The 20,327-nt window shown below is 32.5% G+C and overlaps 3 protein-coding genes across 9 annotated transcripts; 2 read left to right on the top strand and 1 right to left on the bottom strand.

Moving 5' to 3' along the window:
* The first annotated feature begins 1,569 nt into the window (after positions 1-1,569).
* Positions 1,570-10,091, top strand: LOC108464190 (uncharacterized protein At5g08430). 7 transcript variants are annotated; one of them, XM_053025573.1, is made up of 11 exons: positions 1,795-2,553; positions 2,656-2,696; positions 2,961-2,997; positions 3,767-4,571; positions 5,371-5,480; positions 6,179-6,238; positions 7,366-7,416; positions 8,074-8,145; positions 8,677-8,914; positions 9,025-9,063; positions 9,527-10,091. In XM_053025573.1, exons 4-11 carry the CDS (start codon positions 3,917-3,919, stop codon positions 9,928-9,930), a joined length of 1,629 nt encoding a protein of 542 aa, XP_052881533.1. In that variant the 5' UTR covers positions 1,795-2,553; positions 2,656-2,696; positions 2,961-2,997; positions 3,767-3,916; the 3' UTR covers positions 9,931-10,091. The 7 variants fall into 7 exon arrangements, with proteins under 7 accessions (XP_052881534.1, XP_052881533.1, XP_052881532.1 ...); XM_053025572.1 differs by having other exon boundaries at positions 2,656-2,721; XM_053025574.1 differs by lacking the exons at positions 1,795-2,553; positions 2,656-2,696 and adding an exon at positions 1,570-1,724.
* Positions 10,092-11,485: 1,394 nt separating this feature from the next.
* Positions 11,486-13,215, top strand: LOC108462993 (mitotic spindle checkpoint protein MAD2). The gene is made up of 7 exons (XM_017762917.2): positions 11,486-11,786; positions 11,884-11,899; positions 11,987-12,117; positions 12,221-12,341; positions 12,440-12,543; positions 12,680-12,801; positions 12,877-13,215. Exons 1-7 carry the CDS (start codon positions 11,714-11,716, stop codon positions 12,931-12,933), a joined length of 624 nt encoding a protein of 207 aa, XP_017618406.1. The 5' UTR covers positions 11,486-11,713; the 3' UTR covers positions 12,934-13,215.
* A 557-nt stretch (positions 13,216-13,772) lies between these two features.
* On the bottom strand, positions 13,773-17,748 carry LOC108461221 (F-box protein SKIP14-like). Its single transcript, XM_017760976.2, has 2 exons — positions 15,884-17,748; positions 13,773-14,948 (listed from the first exon to the last, which is right to left on the bottom strand). The coding sequence occupies exons 1-2, from the start codon at positions 16,814-16,816 to the stop codon at positions 14,394-14,396; spliced, it is 1,488 nt and encodes a 495-aa protein (XP_017616465.1). The 5' UTR covers positions 16,817-17,748; the 3' UTR covers positions 13,773-14,393.
* Positions 17,749-20,327: the final 2,579 nt, after the last annotated feature.

Raw genomic sequence — 20,327 nt, 5'->3', positions numbered from 1 at the left:
AAGTTGTGAGTGCTTATCAATGACTCATTTTCAGATACATAAATGACAAACAAAGCTAAAATACGATATTTCACTCATGAAATAATAAAAAGTAAAAAAGTAACAAGGGCCCCAAATATGAAATATGAGTGCTTATCAATGACCCATCTTCGTACACTTCATCAAGAGCTTCCCTGAATTTGTTTTCTTGTAATTGACGAAGCATTGATGGTTTCTTCTTTGAATCTTCTCTTAAACTAGAACCACCGTTTCTTTTTCTTTTTCTTCGTCTTCCTTTTCTTATCTGCTATCAAAGCTGCACAATGGGATATTTATTCAAAGAACCAAACATTCAAAGGGGTTTATCATTTATGTTTTGGTTTTCAAGATTCAAGCTTTAACTTTTTTTTGAAAGTCCTTTACTTTACTGTCTAAGAACATTCAAAATATCAATAAATTATAATTAAATTAATAAATATTGTAAATATTGAGATAAAGTTATTAAAATTTTTAGAATTAAAAATGTATAACAACATATTAAAACAACATGCATGAGTAAGGCCTCTAATTGATGAAACGTTAGCAAGGTTTTCTGTTTGGGTTGGGGGGAAAGAATGTGAGAAAAAAGGGTCTGATTATATGCCAAACCCTGTACTTGTCAAAACTTTAAAATTGAGTCTTTCAAACTTTTAATTTCGGGAATGTGGGCAAGAACGCGAGAAAAAGGGTTTAATTATATTTCAATCCCTATACTATACTTATCAAGAAAATATTTTTATTTATAATATGAATCAAGTATAGGAATTATTTTCTTGGTGCATCTAAATCCATATTGGATTGGATTTCAAATTGTTTTATTATATATTTTAGGATTATTATATTATATCAACCATCATTTTAAGCGTTTAAATAAGCTCTTATAAAATAAAATTTAATCTATAGTCAAAACAAGTTTTTAAAATCCTCTTATGTTTGGATTGCATTAAGAATAAAGAAAATTAAGTGAAACCAAAATCTTTTTCATTGTTTAAATATTTTTTATTCCAGTAAGCAAAAAGTAAAAAAGTGTCCCAATGTTTACTACTTTCACTTGAAATATTCGGTTTTATTTTTGGTTATCTCAATTTGGGAAAAAAGTTGAAAAAGGAAAGTAGTTTTTAATTAAGATATTTAATACCATTAACATTTTACATCAAAAATTCATTATACTTGAAAAGTTCATTAATACAGAGATAATAATATAATTACAAGATATATATAAAATATATGTCTCAACTAATACAATGCATGACAAATAAAATATCAAACAAAGGCTAAACTAAAATCTAGAAAGAATCAATAAAATTCAGGGTAAAAGAAAATCTCATGCATCGTATCCAAAACTATAAATTGTGAGACCTTAACATTTTTTTTTTAATTTTACGATAAATTATTCTACTGGTTATTTTAGAATAATATCGTTTTTATTTTAGTGACTCTCATAAATTTTTTTATTAATTTAATCATCACCATTAATAAAATTGAACAAAATGATAACTCTCAATTTTCTCCACAATGAAATGCTGACCTGGCATTTATCATATTCATAATCCCAAATGGCGGCGCTCAGAGGATGTATACAAGGCCTTGTAAACATTTTGTGTTAAAATTTTAGGGTTTTATTTAACTACCTCTCTTTTTGGAGGAAGGTTCTGTTTTAATCCCCCAAATTATACGATTTCTCTTTTATCAGAAATTTTAATTCGGTAATTCTCTCGCTCTACTTTGTTTTCCTTCTTCATTTCGATTCTTTTCTTCCTTCTCTTTTATTTCTTCATTAGTTTTTTTTTTCTGTTTGGATGCCGAGAAATCTAATAACGAAACGAATAAGGAAAAGAAATGAGAACCTCAATGTTGTGTGTTCTGTTTCGATTGATAAATTATATGGATTAGTTCAATTATCTGTTTTATTTTATATTTAAAAACATCGCAGGGAAATGTTAGAGCTTAGAAACAAATTCCTTTTTTCCCTTAGTAATTAAAAAGAGGGTTTAAGATTTTGAGAGATTTGGATTCTCGTGGAAGATCTGATTCTTAGGCATCTCTGCTGTTTGGTCGCCTATAAATTCTGAAGGAAGAAGGCTCAATTGAAGTATATGGATATCATCTTAAAGGACTAAAAGAGAAGAATGTAAAATTTCAGAGTTGTTAGATATCACTTTGCACCACATATTACGTGGAATGCTCGATCAGCATTTATATTACGTGGAATGCTCGATCAGCATTTTCTGAGAGAAAAAATTGAATGAGTGATCATTTTGTTCAAATTTATTAATGGTGGTAATTAAATTAACAATTTTTTTAGGATGACTGGTGAAGTAATTTGCCCTTAATTTGAAGTATCCAAATAAAATTTAGATATACTTTTTTTCTTCCTTTCTTTTCTTCTATTACCCAAATCCAAACATAGCACTAAAAAGAACTTAATACTAGAGTTTAAAGAAACGGCATTAAATTTTTTCTTTTCGAAAAACAAAGCTCCCGTCTACGGACCCAAACCCTTCAAAGCAACAAATCCGCCGTTGAATTTCGAAGGTACCGACCCTACCTCTTTAATCTTTTACAAATTTACTTTTCTTACCGTTCTTGTTCAGTTCTCTCCTTTCTTGTGGCATGTTTTTAATTTTTTTTAATAAGAGATAGAGATAGGAGCAGGGGTTGTCCAGCGATCGGCACTGGTATGGCTTGAAGATTTGAACACTAGTATTTTTCCACTTCACCTCTACTTCAAGAAGCTCTAGCTTCGTTTTTAACTGTTATTGCTTTCTCCAATTACAGTTGTTTTCTTTCTTCTTGTTCTTTACTGAAATTTGTTTGCCTTGAGAACCAATTTTCCTATCTGGGTTTCTATTCCTGTTTTGCTGAAGTTGTGTTCTTTTTTTCTTCCGGAATTTGACACTGCATTACTCTGAACTTTGCATTCTTTTTCATTTGAAACTCAGGGTTCGAGAGAATTGCAGTGGACTTCAGGTTTTGCAGGTAAAACCCTAAACCCAAGACTCCCAAATCTTCATTTTAGTTGATTCTTCATTTATTCTTTACTTTTTCATCATTATTGTATCATTTGCTTCTCTTCTACTCCATATCTATCATTATTAGTTACTTAGTTAATTGAAAGAGGAAACAAAGCATTAAAAGGCGGACCGGGGACTCTTGGAATGCCCACTTTCTTTCCTCATGTTTCGAAAGAAGCATAAATGACAAAATTTTGATGTTAATTTTGAAATAATTTTTCTTTTTAATTTCCATTTTGAACACAAAATGATGCCTATTGTTATTATTGTAATAATCAATATTTAGTTTATTTATAGATAAATGGTGGGGATATAATTTGTATTGTTCAGTTATGATGTAATTAAAAAAGTATTATGATTTATTACTGCTATAGTGCTACTACTATTTTGTTCTAAAATGGCAATTGTTAGTAGAATATTTTAATTTCTTTATGACCATAAGTGATTGCGTTTTATTTGATTCTTGTGTACTGACTACTGACTACTTATTTCTGTACATGTTTGTTTCATCCGTACAGTCTTTTGTATGACCATTGAGACCCTCATCCATTCTGATGCAACTTTAGTGTCTATATGTTTTTGCATTCATTCTTTTGGTGGACTACTTGTCTTGTAATTGCCCAGCACTTGCTTTACTTGGCGACTGAATAACCGCAAAATGATAGGACATAAACATAGGCTTTACCACCTTGTTCATTTATGGTCATTGTTAACATGGTTATCTTCCTCTCCAGTTGCAGGGCATAGTATATGTTCAGGGTGGTCGATCATGTCTCTCTATTCATGGAAAATGAATGCACTGCATTGTAAAGCCTATTTGGGTTACATGTCCAACTGAAGGATTTCAAGTTGAGGAAGTTAGGGTTTCTATTTGAGTGTAAAATATGGCTGGAAATGCAGCATCAATCTTTTGGTTGGAAGAATACAGTGGGAAGCCACTTACTCCTGTCGGTTCGAAAAGAAAGGCCAAATCGAAGAAACTGGAGTTTAATGGCTGGGGATCTAAACCACTCATTGAATTTCTTGAATCTATTGGTAAAGACACCACCGAGAAGATCTCTCAGCATGATGTTAGTGACATTATAGGCAAATATATTAATGACAATAACCTTACTAACCCAGCAAAAAAGAAGAGAGTTCTTTGTGATGAAAGGCTTTATTCTATTTTTGGAAGAAAAACAATAAGCCGAATCAAAGTCTATGACTTGCTTGAGACACACTATGCAGAAAACCAAGATGCATGGGATGATGACTTCTTTTTTAGCTCAGAAGAGGAGAATCTTGGTGAAGAAAAAAAATGTTTGAGATTGGAGAAAAAAAATTACCAGAAGAAAAGGGGTTTTGAAACACCAAAAAGCTGCTTTGCTGCAATAAAACCAGAGAATATTAAACTAGTGTACTTGAAAAAGAGCTTAGTTCTGGATCTTTCGAAAGATTTTGGAAGCTTTGAAGCTAAAGTGGTAGATAGCTTTGTGAGGATCAAATCAGATCCAAATAACTTCCTTCAGAAAAATTCTCATCAGCTTGTGCTAGTTAAAGGTAATTTGCTGTGGATTATGTGGGTAGCAATTATCAGTTATTTACTTGGAATTAACTTTGGTTGTGAAGTGCTGTTTTTTTTTAATAATATATTGTGCTGTTGTGTATGTTAATCTAACAAACAAAAATGAGAGAGGAAATAGAAAAAAACCCCTGACATTGACATTGGAAGTAGGTTAAGTGGATTTCTGATTTAATGAGCTAGATGTTTCTGTAATAAATAGCTTCATTCTATATTTTGCATTGTGCGCTTGCGCGATCACATGTGTGTGTATATTTAGCAATTGAAATTCTCAGTCCTTGAGCAGACATAGTTTCTACTTAATTTTAAATTTGTTGTCCCTGACTTGAAGTTGAAGCAGTGGAAGTTGAGAAACATGAATCTAGATATGCATAAACCTTAGTTGAGTAGCGGCTTTTATCTTGCAAGCTTCTTGGTGCTTCTCTATCAATCACTATGGTTGGGAACAACTTGACTCCTTTTCTTCTTTCTCCTGGATGAGCGCAAGTATATCCTTAGCAGTCTGCATATTTTTATCATCTCACTCAGTTATACTACTCTTGACCAGTGATAATTGAATAATTGATGCTGATATAATACATTTTTCTTAATAGCCCAAATAACTAGACATGGAGCTCATTCAAGATTTCATGTAAACAATTGGCACACAGTTGTTAATTCCTTTGGCATTAATATATGCAGAATTTCTGTTGTTAGTTATATCTTGTGATTGTATCTTATGTTCTGTTGTCTGTTTTAAATAGTTTATTCACGGTATTAGCATTCTTTGTTGTCTAGGGATGAAGGTCTCTGGGAATAATGATGTAAATGCAGACATTCTCCTTCAGGTTTCAAATTTTGTGAAAGATGTTAGAATTTCCATGCTTTCAGATGATGATTTCTCTCAGGTAATCAGTATATGCTACAGTTTTTGCTATTTCATCCAAATAGCTCTAGAATTGACATATTTCAATGCGGACTTGAACTTTCTAGTTTTCTATTATCTTTCCTATTTTGGGTGCAATGCATTTGGAAATTTGAATATTCTGATGAATTATTGCTAATTCTTTTTACCCAAACTGAACAGAAATGTAATTTAGAATATTGGTGATGGTTCCCTTTTGAAGAAAGCTAAATATTATTGAGATAAAGTGGAAAACATTAATGATTCCCTTACATATATTTTACTTTGCCTATGGGATACATAAACTGTAGAAAAATATAGGCTGGATTCTTTAGTGACTGCTGATGTAAGTCACATCTATGACTTGTTATTCCAGACCTTCAGATTTTTTTTTTCTTCTGGCCCAGAACAAAATAAACATTGTCTTGATGATAGTTAGATCTTAGAATAGCTCATTATTTGCTTTTAATTTTTATCTAAGGTCCTTTGAGGATAATCTGTTTTATATTTATAGCATATGTGCCTTACTGCCTTATATGTTACAAACAAGCATAGTTTAAGTTATGGTGCCTTAGCATTGATATAGCAACTGCTTATGGTGTTAAAAGATCTTAATTTGTTTTTGTAGCAGGCTGCTTTATATACTGGTATAGAGATCCGGATGTATGAGCTTGTCTTAGTGTTTTTGTTGGTTTTTTGCAGGAAGAATGTGAAGATTTGCATCAGAGAATGAAAAAGGGCTTGCTGAAGAGACCAACCATTGTAAGCTCTTGTACATTTTGCACAATCCATAATATTACATTCTAGTGGAGGAAGGGAACTGGTTGTTTATTTAACAAATTATGTTTTTTAGGGCTGTGTTGGGCAGTTCAAACCATCTACATCTAGATTGTCCATTTTTAAAACTCTCATATGATAACTGGATGGAGGTTAACTGGAAACTAGATAGGATGAAGTGTTAACCAGGAACTTAATGCTATGGAATTTTTTGGGATGTAGCCTTGTCCCAGTAGATGCTAGAAGTTTGTGCCTAGTTAAGACTTCTTGAGATAAAAATCATTGATTGTTATCATCTTAAAAAAAAGGAAAGGGTGTAAGATTTTGTGATTGATTTTCTATATGGAGCCTAAAAATCAAGTTCTTTATCCTGCTTGTCTTTGGATTTTGTGAAGGGTTTAGGTTTAATTTTGTTTCTTTGATTTAGGTATAGTTGTGATTGAAAATATAGTTACATAGGAATTTTTATGTCAAACTAAACTGGTTTTAGATATGAGATTTTGGTCAAAACAATCTGTTGCATGCTACTTTTGATGAATGTTTAAAAACCAGAACTAACCTGATTGTGCTCACTGCTTGACAATTGATTGTTGTTGGTTCTTTCCTGTTAGTCCTCAGACCATCTCCATAGGACTGAAAGCCTCAGTCAGATTATCCGTTATCGATACAGAGGATATTGACTTGGGGACAGTTTCAATAATCAGATCAGACTATATTCTCGTCTGGTACCCATGAAGAGGTCCGTGGTGTGCCTAATCCGTTTATAGTTAAATAGCAAAACTTTCAATGGGCACTGGTGATGTCTTACGAAACTGAATTTGCTTGTTGTCGCAGGATGGCACTGACCATTAAGCTGGCTACATTTTAATAGCTTTTTTATAAGATATTAAATTATAAAGTTCATAATGAATATTCTCAGTTTTCATGTTTGGTTACTAGTTGATGATGGTCTGTATCAATTCTTATACTTATTTTTCTCTATCCTCCAGTCCCTGTTTTACTCGTTGATTTTATCTTCTTGTGTTTTTAGTTTTTAGCCCCCATCATCTTTTCTTTTTCTTTTTGACTTTTTAACTTTTACAAATGTCAACATTATTTTATATTGTTGATAGGCGGAACTTGAAGCAAAGGCTCGGGCTTTGCATGAAGATATAACCAAGCATGTATGTATTCTCATTCTCATCATACCTAACTATCAGAGAACAATTGAATCTTATATTCTCTTGTAATTGGTGTTTGCTAATGTCAATTGGTGGCCAAGTTTCTCTTTTGCTACTGGTTACCTGTTCCTTAGGTGATGTTCGATAAATTGAAAAGTTAAATGCTAATTTTTTTATTTATAAGAAATTACTGTATTGAATTTATACCACCAAATGTTTCTGAAAGTTGAATATTGAGTTGATTTTTACATTGAAAAAAAAAAAGGGAGAGAATATAAGATTGTGCAATTATAGGTTTTAACTCCAGCATTTTTCAAAACTTTTTCATGGAAAACCTTCCATCAAGTCTCTAAAATATGTTATCAAACATGTTCTTTTTGTTTTATTTTATTTTTTTTTGAACTTTTATGGTTTGTGTTTTATCAAATAATTAAACGAGATGACACAGAAAAATCTAAATTGTTGGAAGTCGTAAAGCTGCTACCTTAATAGTTGTTGTATTAAGGTGATGTTATTACCACATGTTTTGTACTTTGTATATTAGGGACCTTATTTTTATATTTTGGTGGCACTCTTTATTGGGAATGCTTCTGATGACTTTGTTAGCGTGGTAATGAATTCTTAAATTTTTTCTTCTGGTTTTCTGTATTTTTTTTCCAGTGGCTTGCAGCAGAACTTACGTTGTTACCAAAGCTAATAGACCGTGCCAATGAAAAGGGATGGCGCAGAGAATATCCTTTTTGAATATCTGTTGATTACATGCATAGACTTACATGCTTTGACTAATTATGGAGCTCACCCGTTTCATTTTAGGTATTATGACGAGATAAGAAAATGCAATATTAGAGGGTTAATAATTTTGTTACTGAACTAAGTTCTTCCAACATACATTTTTGAAGGGACTAAAATACCTAAACTATAATTTCAAAAATAAAACTTAAGTTTGTTTAAATAGTCAAACTGCTGATTTACTGTTGCACCTCTCAAGATTACAGGTAACTCTGCTACATTCATGATAGAAATTCTTTAGGATACATTCGAAAGATGTAGAGTTTGCATATTGCCTTTGATTTTGTTGAAATCGTGATTTTTTATTTTAAGGCAAGGGAATCTACATGGTCCTTGCCTTTATGTGACGGGTTTCTTCAGTAAACAGTTTTTTTTTGCTTTTATGACTGAAACCATGATCCGATTAACCATGTTGGTATCTTTCATGAAGCATTTCCCTTCTAATTGACTTCTTAACTTGCTTCTGCTCTTACAATGTTCGAGCACATGGAAAGGAGACAACTGCTTCAGACTCCAGAGGAACAGTCACGACTGCTGTGTGAGGTTCCAAATGTTATTGCAGAGGAAGTAGAACCTGAAACTGTACTGCAAGATGTTAAACATGAAAAGGATAGCTCACAGATATCAACTGTGAGGGAAACTTTGGAAATTCCTAGCAATCCAGCTTCAAATGGAAAATTGTCAACCTTGTTGCCCTTAAAACCAGGTAATGGTACGTACATAAACTTGTCATTTATTTCCTCAAAATTGCCCATCTAATCTTGCATACTCAATGCCTTCGTCTATTGCTTTAAATATTTACTGTTTCTTTCATTTTTGCAGTGGCCCAATCTTCCCCGATAATTTTAAAAGACGATAGAGGTACGCATGAGTTTTGTTTCCTTTGTTAACCATATAGAGTAGGCAGAAAAGGAATGCAACGGCAGCATTTAGTAAATTAGATGTTCTTTTGGTCAATCTTTCTTCACTTTGTCCGTTTCATCACCCAAATGAAGGGTTACAAAAATATTCTATATGATTCAACACTGCCCATATGCTAGTTCTTATAATCCATCTCAATTTGTCAACTAATAGACGTATCAGTCTGTGTATGTGTATACATATCTACTGGTCTCTTACATTGGGTGGTCGATTTTCTGTTCTGGCAAATCTACAAAGATTTGTATGGAGCTAAGATGGCAAAAGTGTCCCGAGTGCATCTTTTTTCTTCTGGGCTTGTATGCACTTTAAAACAAGAGACAAAGCTCCATCATAGTAGAAGTGTTCAATGTTTTGCATGTTTTTCTCTATCATCCTTCGAAGTTACTCATTCCTTTTGTTGCAGTTCATTGCCATGATGTTCAGGAGCAGCTAATCCGCCCAAGAGACAACAATGTCGAGAGTACACAGGTTGTCAATGTACCAGAAGGAAATGGTGCCATAGTCAAACATGACTTTTTAAAAGTATTGGATACCACTCAAGTGATTGATTTGAGTGATGATGATAACGACGACAATGAAAAACACGAGGATTCAAACAAAACCGAGGCACAGGATGATGTGAGAAGCTTGATATGGCATTATCAAGACCCTCAGGGAGATATACAGGGTCCTTTCTCTCTCCTGTCGCTGAAAAATTGGATGGACCTCGACTACTTTCCAGACGATTTTAAGGTCTGGAAGACGGGTCAAAACCGAAATAATGCTGTTTTGTTGGCTGACATAGTTCGTCGAATGTTTCAGATTTAAGATTTGTTGCATATTATTGTAAATGGATAAGAATATCAGATTGTTCTTGTAGCTGGCTGGCATTTTGAAGATAAAAATGTGCCTTGCTAAAATAAACAACAATCCTTTCAATATCTGTTTATAGAATGTATGCCATTATGGGGTTTTCTCCATTGCCTTCATAGATGTCACTTATATTAGAAGTGATTTACTTGCATCATTTTTAATATGATTTATGTTTCTTTAATTCAATTGATATATTTCATCTTCATGTAAGTTGGGTTTTGAGTAAATTAAAGGGTCAACTATTTGTTTGTTACTTTTATTCCAGTCATTATAAAATTTTGGGTTAGTATAGCATTTCACACTTTGATTTTAATATTTGAGTTTAACTTTAATATTCAATTTGGTATTCAGATTAAATTGCATCATGTAGTCTAATGAATATTTGACATGTGTATTCTAGTAAAACAAATTATAGGTACCTAAATGAAAAAAAAAAAACTTAAAATTGAATTAAACATTGAATTCAAACTCAAGTATTTAAATAAAATAAAATGAATTTTAGTATTGAATTGAAGAAACTTAGATATTAAAACTCAAAATGGAATATTGTAGCAACAACACTGTATAAAAAGCATCCTTCAATAAGAGAAAAAAAAAAGTCTAATTACGCATCAACTAGTTCAATAAGAGAGCAAAAAATAATAATAATAATAGCATAAAAAATCAGAAATCGAGCACGCTCCTTCGCATCACAAACCATCAACAACTATGAGCTATTATTTTCCTTGGCAAACTCCAAACACTGACATGAAAATCAAATGGTACTATTGGATACATATAAGAAATTAAAATTATTCATTAAACAACTTCTCATATTATTATCTATTCACCTTTAAAAAATGTTACTCAATTTATTCCGTTCTGGTTGTAGTAAGACCTAATCCCCTTTCCCCCATATCTCATTTCGAAGATATAATAGTATCAATATCTATATTTTACGAATCTTTAACATCCTATTGAAATAGATTTATTGTCAACCTTTTAACACATTTGTTTTCTTAATGAGAAATCACCTTTCTTTTTCCTAATTCTCTTATTTTTGTAAAAAAATTTAAATTTTGTGATTATTAATTATTTCATGATTCATATTAATTTTAATTAAACGCATTATTTTAATAGCTATAAATGGATGTTTGATTGTTAATTATTTGTTGAAAAGATTAAAATCTAATTTTTGATAAGTATATAAACTTAATTTATTTTTTATAAAATAAACCTAAAATAATTTTAATGAATGATCCCATACTAGCCAATTATATAATTACCTAGTGAAAGCCACTACTGCAACTCATTGTTTTTTGGGTGGAACCAGATATTTAAGTGGAGATAAGACTTAGGCTTATAAAGATTGGGGAATTATTAAGTATTTTATTTTATGAGTTAATAAAATAAAAGTGAGTAATGGGGATTTGAATAAATTTTTCATAATAATATCCTAAATGGCCGCACGCTTCGCACTTTCAAATATAAAAAGAGCGGACCCACTTTTTACCGTTACAGGCGCAATTTAAAATGTTACCGTTGGCTCCAAGACGGGACATCAACAAACAAGCCGTTACTCTGCCTTCTTTTTTCTCTTCCCTTTTTCATTATTTCTCCTATCTCAAATTTCTTCTCATCCAAGCCAAACCCTAATTTTCTACTATATTAACCGCAAATTCACACCTTAGAATTTTTGTTTCCTTTTTTGGCAAGTTTTCCTTTCAAATACACTAGGAAATTTGATCTTAGAAGTCGAATGGCGTCAAGAACAGTTGCCAAAGATATAATCACTCTTCGAGGCTCAGCAGCAATCGTAAGCGAATTTTTTGGTATGTGATTTCTCAAATAAACCTTTCTTTTACCCTTCTTTTGTTTTCCTGGGTTTGTTGAGAAATTTTCTCTGATTTTGTTCGTTTCATTTTTCAGGTTATGCAGCGAATAGGTAAAGATGAATCGATAAATACTTATGGGTTTCTTGTTTTCTTAATTAGGGTTTAGGGTTTGATTAGAATTTTATGTTTTTGTTTAGCATTTTGTACAATCGAGGGGTTTACCCAGAAGAAAGTTTTGCCAAAGTGAAGAAATATGGGCTTCCAATGTTGCTTACCCAAGATGAAGGTGTAAAATCCTTCATTTCCAACCTGACAGCCCAGCTTTCTGGTAAAATGTTTTCCCTGTTTTCGGATATTTTGTTGGTTTTCTTATAATAAAACTGTAGGGCATTTCTCACATTCTGGAAATGAATTAATTGTATTGGAAAAAGAATGGCTGGAAGCTGGGAAGCTACAAAGGGTTGTGTTGGTTATCATGAGTAAGGCTACCAATGAGGTCTTGGAGAGGTGGAATTTTAGCATTGAAACAGATAGTGAGGTGGTTGAGAAAGGGTAATAGTTGATACTCTTTTTCTTTAAGGTTTTTGCTTGACAGGCATAGTTTTTCAGTTAATATGAAATCTAGGAGATTTGGGTGTTTGATTTTGCAGTGTGTCAAGGGAAAAGAGTGACAAAGAAATTATGAGAGAAATACAGGCAATCATGAGACAAATTGCTTCAAGTATCACTTACTTGCCATGCCTTGATGAACCATGTAAGAGCAGTATTTGAGTTCAAATTTTTAAAAGCTTTTTCATGCCCGAATATGTGTTAATGACAAGCAGCAACATAGCTTTGAGTCGTCTTCTTGAACAAGATGTTTTGTAGTATCTTACTTTGTGTGTTCATAGGTGTGTTTGATGTATTAGCATACACTGATAAAGATGTAGCAGTACCATTCACTTGGATTGAGAGTGACCCAAAGTTGATTGCAAATCCTCAAATGGTGAAGTTGCATTCGTTTGATACCAAGGTATACTAAATGTTGCAAACACAAGGTTGACCTCCTTTGTTGATTAAATTGTGACTGTGTGTGGTATTCCTGCAGATACACAAGGTTGACACACTTGTATCATACAAGAACGACGAATGGGAGGAGCAGTAGAGTGATTTCAAACTTCTTTTGGCTGATATCTGTGAATCTACTATTCACGTAGCCATGAAAGGGGTGATATAGAATTATTTTGGGTGTGCTTTTTGTGCATGGTTGTGATGTAATTGAACTACATATCTTTTGTTAATTTCATCTTTCTTTAGAGGTTATGGCTTCAAATTAGTTTTCAAGGGTTTCAAATGCAAATCGAGAAAACAGTCATGATGCGTGATTGAAATGTACTTTTTAGCCACTTTTTGCCATTGAAATATTGAACTACATATCTTTTGTTAATTTCATCTTTCTTTAGAGGTTATGGCTTCAAATTAGTTTTCAAGGGTTTCAAATGCAAATCGAGAAAACAGTCATGATGCGTGATTGAAATGTACTTTTTAGCCACTTTTTGCCATTGAAATAAACTGGATTTCATGAACAGAAACATAGATGGGTAGATGGGTGGCCCTCTACAATTATATTTTGGTATCAATAAATCTAAATAACTCTTTATTAATAATATATATTTTTCTTTGCCAAAATAAAAGTGATATTCTTATTGTCTGGTTACATGCCAAAACGTATTGTTTTTTCTTTTTGTTGTTGTAATTGAGTTTTCCTTCCTGCCATTTTCTGAATGTCAAGATTCGTCTGAATCTGTTAGTCATGTTGAACTTTATAGATTATCCCAAGCTAAAACTCTGAGCATCTGAATAATATTTTCCACCCAATGTTGGTTGAACGACATCCTAGAGGCACTTTTAATTCCATACTGAACCATATGATTTCCTCCCATGTATTGGTTCAATTCTTATTAAAAAACTACAGAACGCACCACATTTCCAAGATTAGTAAAGTAGACAGCAAACATGGTCATGTCTTCGATTTAAGGCAGCATACTAAGTGATAACAGATACAACCCAACAAGTTCAATGACAGCAAGTTCTCTGTAAACAAGTACCATTGTATCATTCAAAAGTTCATCACATGAAACATTAAAAATAAGTTGTGATTATTAAGTCAACAAGTCACGATCAAGGGAGCGGATATTGCATTCAGCTGCTACGATTTCGCAGTCCTCAGCAGAATGGTTCAGTCCACTATCGACCACATAAGTTAATATACTTAAAAGTGCTTCCGTACTGTGTCGAACTCTCCACCTTCATTCTTTGACTTCGGCATTTGACCATCCATAAGCAAACCCAAAACTGTGAACCAACAGAAATCACCAAAGCGAGATTGTTTTTCTTGGACAAGACATGCAAAAGTGCAGTTTCCTGACCTTTTAGCTCAGAGAACCCCAAGGCTATTCAAGCTAAGTCCCGTAAGAGACTAAAACTTTTAGCAGATTAAAAAGTCAACAAGAAAGATGGAGAGAGATCATATTCTTTATATTTTGCTTTCTGGCTGCCTTGAATTATCAGGAACTCATCATGTTAACAGCATTTCAAAACCATAAAAATGTGAAATATTTCAGTCTAGCCATGGAGATGAACATTGCTAGTTTGTTGAAGAGTGAACGAACTGGACATGCCAATTATTCCATTCTGACTCACCCCGCACTTCGGAAGTTGTGGCTTTGAACAATCTGAACAAAGTAACTCCAAACAAAAGTTCTCCTCATACTCACTGTCATTTAAGCACCTACCACATTGAGCACACCGTGATACACAAATAATGCACGCCCTGCATGACTGAGCAGCATGCCCTTCCCGCTTGCAACCCTCTGCAGGACAATCATAAACGAGCCTCATGTTTTCACATCTTGGGCACATTTCAATATCAATAGCACGATCATCTTCACAAGGGAGATATACATTTCTTCTGCTATAAAAGTGAGGCTTGTGCACGAGCTGCTGAATTTGGTCATCCACACCCAACAAGAATTTCAGTTCTTCAAGATGCACTTGTGTCACACCATAGAGACTGCCAATCCTCAACTGCTTCACTCCTTGTGAGCCCATAAATTTCAAAGCCCTTAGGCATTTCAAAATACCCTCAATACTTAGTTTTGTGCATCCAGGCACACTCAGCTACAAGAAGAAAAATATTTAGTTAGCTTAGAAGTTACAATAAAAAAGAAAAAGAAAAATTAATCCAAGTAAAAAGACGCAGGAAAATATTTCATAATTGAAGCTACTTTAATTAAAAACCAATTTCCAAAAGAAAACAAAAACAATTATGAAACTACCCAATTAAGTTTTAAAAGCAAACCAAGACGCACGATACCAGTCAATATTGGCATATTAGCAAAATAGAAGCTAAAATATTTAATCCAGCACAGCTCCCAGTTTAAGCAACTCAGTAAATGCATTGGACCTAAACGTGTTACTTGAGCATAAAACATACAAGCATAGTAAACTGAAATCCTCCTCTTTACATGCCTCTATTAGGAAAAAAGTAATTTTTGGTTTGACATATTCACATATAATGAGAGAATATACATTTATCATTTTGCGGATGTCTAAAAACCTGTAGGGAACTGGGATTTAGATTTATACCTGTTTATAATTTGTTTCTTTTGAAGCAACATGTAGCAAACAATTAGTCTATATGAATAAAAGAAAGAGTATATAGTAATATCCCTCTGCTGAAATACGCATATTCAGTCATATTCCAGTTCATATAACTACTGCTAGGATTTAGATTCATAACTGTTGATAATTTCTTTGAATCAATCTGTAGAAAACAATCAAAGAGCAAATCGCATACAATACATAAAACCAAAATCAAAGAGCAAATCGCAATTTCACTCTGCTGGAATATAAGAAGATATTAAATCATACTATACCATCAATGCATGATCCACCATATTCCAGTTTATATAATTATTACATATAAACCCAAATGAAGACCAACCAACATATTTAAGCATAAGGGTATGGGCAAATAAACCTATAACATAGCAAGGCTTCAACCCAGATTCAAAAAACCAACAGAAGAATAAAAAATTGGACCAATAAATTACCTTGATTAGCTTTGGATTATTTTCAATGACACGCTTAAGACCTTCATCAGTAATCCTTTGGCAATCAACCAGGCTCAAGCAATGCAAGCTACCTTGGCCTCTACCAGTTATTTGTAAAAGAACATCATCTGTAATCTTCTCATTCAGTGGCGGATTTATGTGAATATCCCTCCATAAAAGAGGATCATTCTGAACTACAGATCGCAGAGATGTGCAAACATTCTCAATAACAAAAAGATCCCGCACACCCAAATAGCCAAGCGCCAAAATAAGAGCTTCGTGAGGAGCTCCTTCATGTCCCTCAGCACGAACCTCACAGTCCTGAAATTCTTCATTTTCCTGATCAACCGAAACCATATCTTCATCCCCAAAAGACAAAACATCCTCTACATTACGCGGGGAACCATGGCCAGCACAACCAGAGACATCTCCTTCCTTAGCATGAGAAAAACCGCCAAAACCACCAGACATACTGCCCTTACATTCAAATCCCATGCTTCCAGGGAAGGTTTGGAACCACATGGCGTTGTTCCAAATAAAGTTCAATCCGGCAAACAACTGATAACTCCCATCACCAGTCCCCACCTCATCTCTCACACAGCGGCCATAATCAATTTCCAAATCCTCAAGCCAACCAGAAATTGCAGTGAAAGTAGTGGTTATATCCATTCCAAAGGGATCAGACGGCAAAAGATCAACAATATCATCAGAAGAAGACTCCTGAGAACCACCTCGATCACCACTCTTGTCTCTTCCATAATCAAAGCAACCTTCCAGCTCATGATTCGAAAACCAAGATTTTGAACACCCATCTCCATTCCTCTCTGGGATACCTTCAACAAGGTACCCATTGGCGATTCTCATAGGAGAAACCAGATTGTCTTCAGTCATATTAGCAGGAAAGATAGGCCGATGGGAAAAATTCAACGCCATTGTTCTACAAACAACCAACTCCCAAAATCTTTCTTTCCTCAATATCTACGGTAATTCTAACCAAAAACCCTAACGACCTTTCTTAAAATGCAAACCCAAAAAATTTCCTCCTCACTTGTCTTCTCTCTCTCTTTTTTTTTTTAATAAAAAAATGGAAAATCAAAATTAAAACAACAAAAAAAAGGGGGTAATTTAGCAGAGGATCTAATCTAACAAGAAAAACCCTCGATTTTGGATGGCATACTAAAACAAGGCATCAAAAATTTCACAGAGTGTTTCTTGCATTAAAATACCAAAACATCAAACTGAAAACCCCAAAAAAGGGAAAACAAAAACGGCGGCGTAACTGACTTCTGTATACACCCGGGAAAATAAAATCAATATCAAATTTCCTAATCTCAAATTCTTTTTTATTCTTTTTCTTTAAATCCCTCAAAACTAGCCTAACCAAAAACTAAGGTTTGCGACGAATCAAAAGAAGTAAAAAAAGAAATATTTTAAAAAGAATAAGGTGAAGCAAGAAAAACCTGGATTGAGCGATAATCAAAGTCCAAATTATGATCTTATATTTCCATCGGAAACCACTTTCGGATTTCACTCCCACGCAATCAACAAAAGAATTCTACCAAAATAAGGAGTCTTTTGGCTTACAAATTAAAACCTCTTCGAATTTAGGACCAAAATAAAATTGTTTTTTTAATTTTTCTTTTAGATTTGCGAGTGGTTGAGAAATTAAAGAACCCTGATCAATACAGACAAATGAGGAAGAAGAGGTTTTATTTTTTATTGATTTTTTTTCTTTTATTTCTAAAATGCTAGAGAACAGAAATGGAAATGAAAAAAAAAAAAAAGCGCCAAAGATAATTTTCTTGCTAGAGAAGGAGGAGGCGAAGATGTGGTAACGGTGAAATGGTGAAATACTGGAATCCGTCAAATTTGGTTACTATTTTAGCTCTAAAATATATTTTAAAATTTTAAATTATAGAAAAATAAGACAATTTTAGAAAGGTTTAATTCTATTATTAGTTTTTTTTTAATTTTTAATTTTATCACTTGTGAAATTTGAAAATTATAGTTTAATTTATAATATTATAATTGAGTTTTTGTTAAATTTAAATGTCTTATTTTAAAATTTGAATATACGATATTTAACAATTAAAAATATAATTTGAAAATTAAAGTCCTATTAATAGTGAATAATTGAATTTAATAGAAGTCAGATTTGTATTGAATTTTAATTTCATCTTAGACAAATGGAGGGCTAAATATATAAAATTGAATGTATTGAGGGGCAATTAGACGTTTTGGAAACTATAGGATTAGTTAACAGTTTCAGTAACGAGAGAAGAGGTCCGTATTCCAACTAAACATCAAAGATTCAATCAGTATTTTTATTGATATAGTTATGTTGGTTTCAACATGTTATATCGCTTTGTGTTAATTTTTATAGAAATTTAAATTGTGCATTTATCATAAATGAAGTAATATCATTTTGTTTCATATCAGAATTAATTACCTGATTATCAATTCGTACCATCATTTATTAAAAATTAATTAAAATATTTTTGATAAATTTAAAATTAAATTTTATTTAAAATATTAATTTAATTTAATTTAATTTAATTTAGAAAAAATTATCTAACCTATTTTTTCTCATTATGCATTTAAAATTTCTATTATTATTTAAAGTATTGATTGAGTTGGTATTAATCCCAATCGTATTCTAACAAAATTATGAAATTATCTAAAACTTAATATTTTTATAAAGTAAAATATAATTTTAAGTTATTTTATTTAGAAAACACACGCTGATGAGCAAATTTGAATCCAAAACCATGTTTGATTTTCATACCAATTTTTTTTTTTTTGTAAATTTATTATGTTTTAGCATATTGTTTTTTAGAAATAAATTAAAAAGTAGGAGGATTATTGTTTTATTTTAATCTACTACTTTTTCTATGTGGCGGGAGCAGGAGGAGGGAAATCCCAAAATGTCACGCTCGTTTGCCTTCCCTCCCTAATCTCATCTCGAATCTCGTTTAAAAAAACATCGCTTGCTAATCGTTGGATTTTGATCGGACGAGAGAGGAGAAGGGTTAGATAGGATAAGACTGGGGTGTGATTGGTGGAGCGATACGTGTCGTCGAAGTTCGTCAATGGGTCAAAGATTGGGATCTTCGCATCCACTTCCCTACCTCAACAGGTTTCGACTTGTTAGTTTTTCTATTTTTTCTTATATATATATATATATATTGAGTTGCTTTATCCCTGATTAAAGAAGAGAAGATAAATAAAGAAAAGGTAAGCGAAGGAGTGAAGTAATGATGAAAATAATATATATTAATGAAAAAGTGCGTCTCTCCTTGGTAACCAACAACGTGGGCATCACGATTTAAGTTAATATAAAAATGAAAAATGAAATACTACCCGCTGACTGGAATTAGAAACCTGCGTAGCTTGCATTGCACGCATCATATCTCAACCAAATCCAAACACACTGTAAGCTTAAAAACATTAATGGACTTAATAAAATATATCGGATTAATTAAAGTCAAACCACCCTGATTTTCTAATTCAAAAATTCATTTAAAATAAGTATATATATTTCAGCTTTTTTACTAAATTAACCCAAAATTTTTTAATACTTACGAAAATGATCCAAGTTAAAAAATAATAATAATAACCTAAAATGAACAGTACACGCTGATACTGGCACTCCCATAACCGGTACCTAAGTCAAAAATTCCTCCATCATTATCTAAGTTAGAAATTCTTCCATCATTACCTAAACAAACGCGTTAATTGAATACAAAAGTTTTGTTAATGTTATGCTTTTTTTTATTAAATAAAGAGAAAAAAATTGGATGTTAGTCAAGACCGGGCACATCACACGACAATCGATGTGACCCATTATCCGCAATGTATTGTTCACTTTTTTCTTTCTTTCTCTTTTTCTTCTTCTTTCTTCCTCACTATATATATGTTAATGGTTTCCCCATGGCCATCCACCACCACCTTCCATTGGCCAGCCGGCCAACATTCATTAGATTTTTTTTTTTTTGCATTTTTTTCCCATATATTAAGATTAAAGCTTTAAGGTAATTTAGCATGTTGTTAATTTGAATGATTTGTTTAATTATTTGTTGTTATTTTTTTATGGTGAGTGTTACTTTATTTGATATTAATGCAAAAATTAGAATGAGTTCTCTTATCTGAGCTACCAACCACATTGCGGAATTCATTAGCAATCAGGTAAATGTTGTCCAAGTCAATTTTAAATAAAACCATATAATTTTTCTTTAAATTGTCTGTGTAGTCCGTCTCTTTTTTAAAAAAAAATTATTCGTTAGTTATGAAAATTAAATTTGGAAAAATAAAAAACATGGGATTTATTATATGTACAAGATGGGTATCAGGTTTTGAGGCCTTGACTCCATGCCCTGGGATATTTTTCCGACCATAGGATTATACTATACTTGGGTGTCACCGGGTTTAGCATAACGTCATTCAT

This window comes from Gossypium arboreum, chromosome 3 (genome assembly GCF_025698485.1).
Source record: "Gossypium arboreum isolate Shixiya-1 chromosome 3, ASM2569848v2, whole genome shotgun sequence".
In the NCBI taxonomy this organism is placed as follows: Eukaryota; Viridiplantae; Streptophyta; class Magnoliopsida; order Malvales; family Malvaceae; genus Gossypium; species Gossypium arboreum.
The sequence above is the reverse complement of the archived record's forward strand: the minus strand, read 5'-3'. Positions and strand labels throughout refer to the sequence as shown.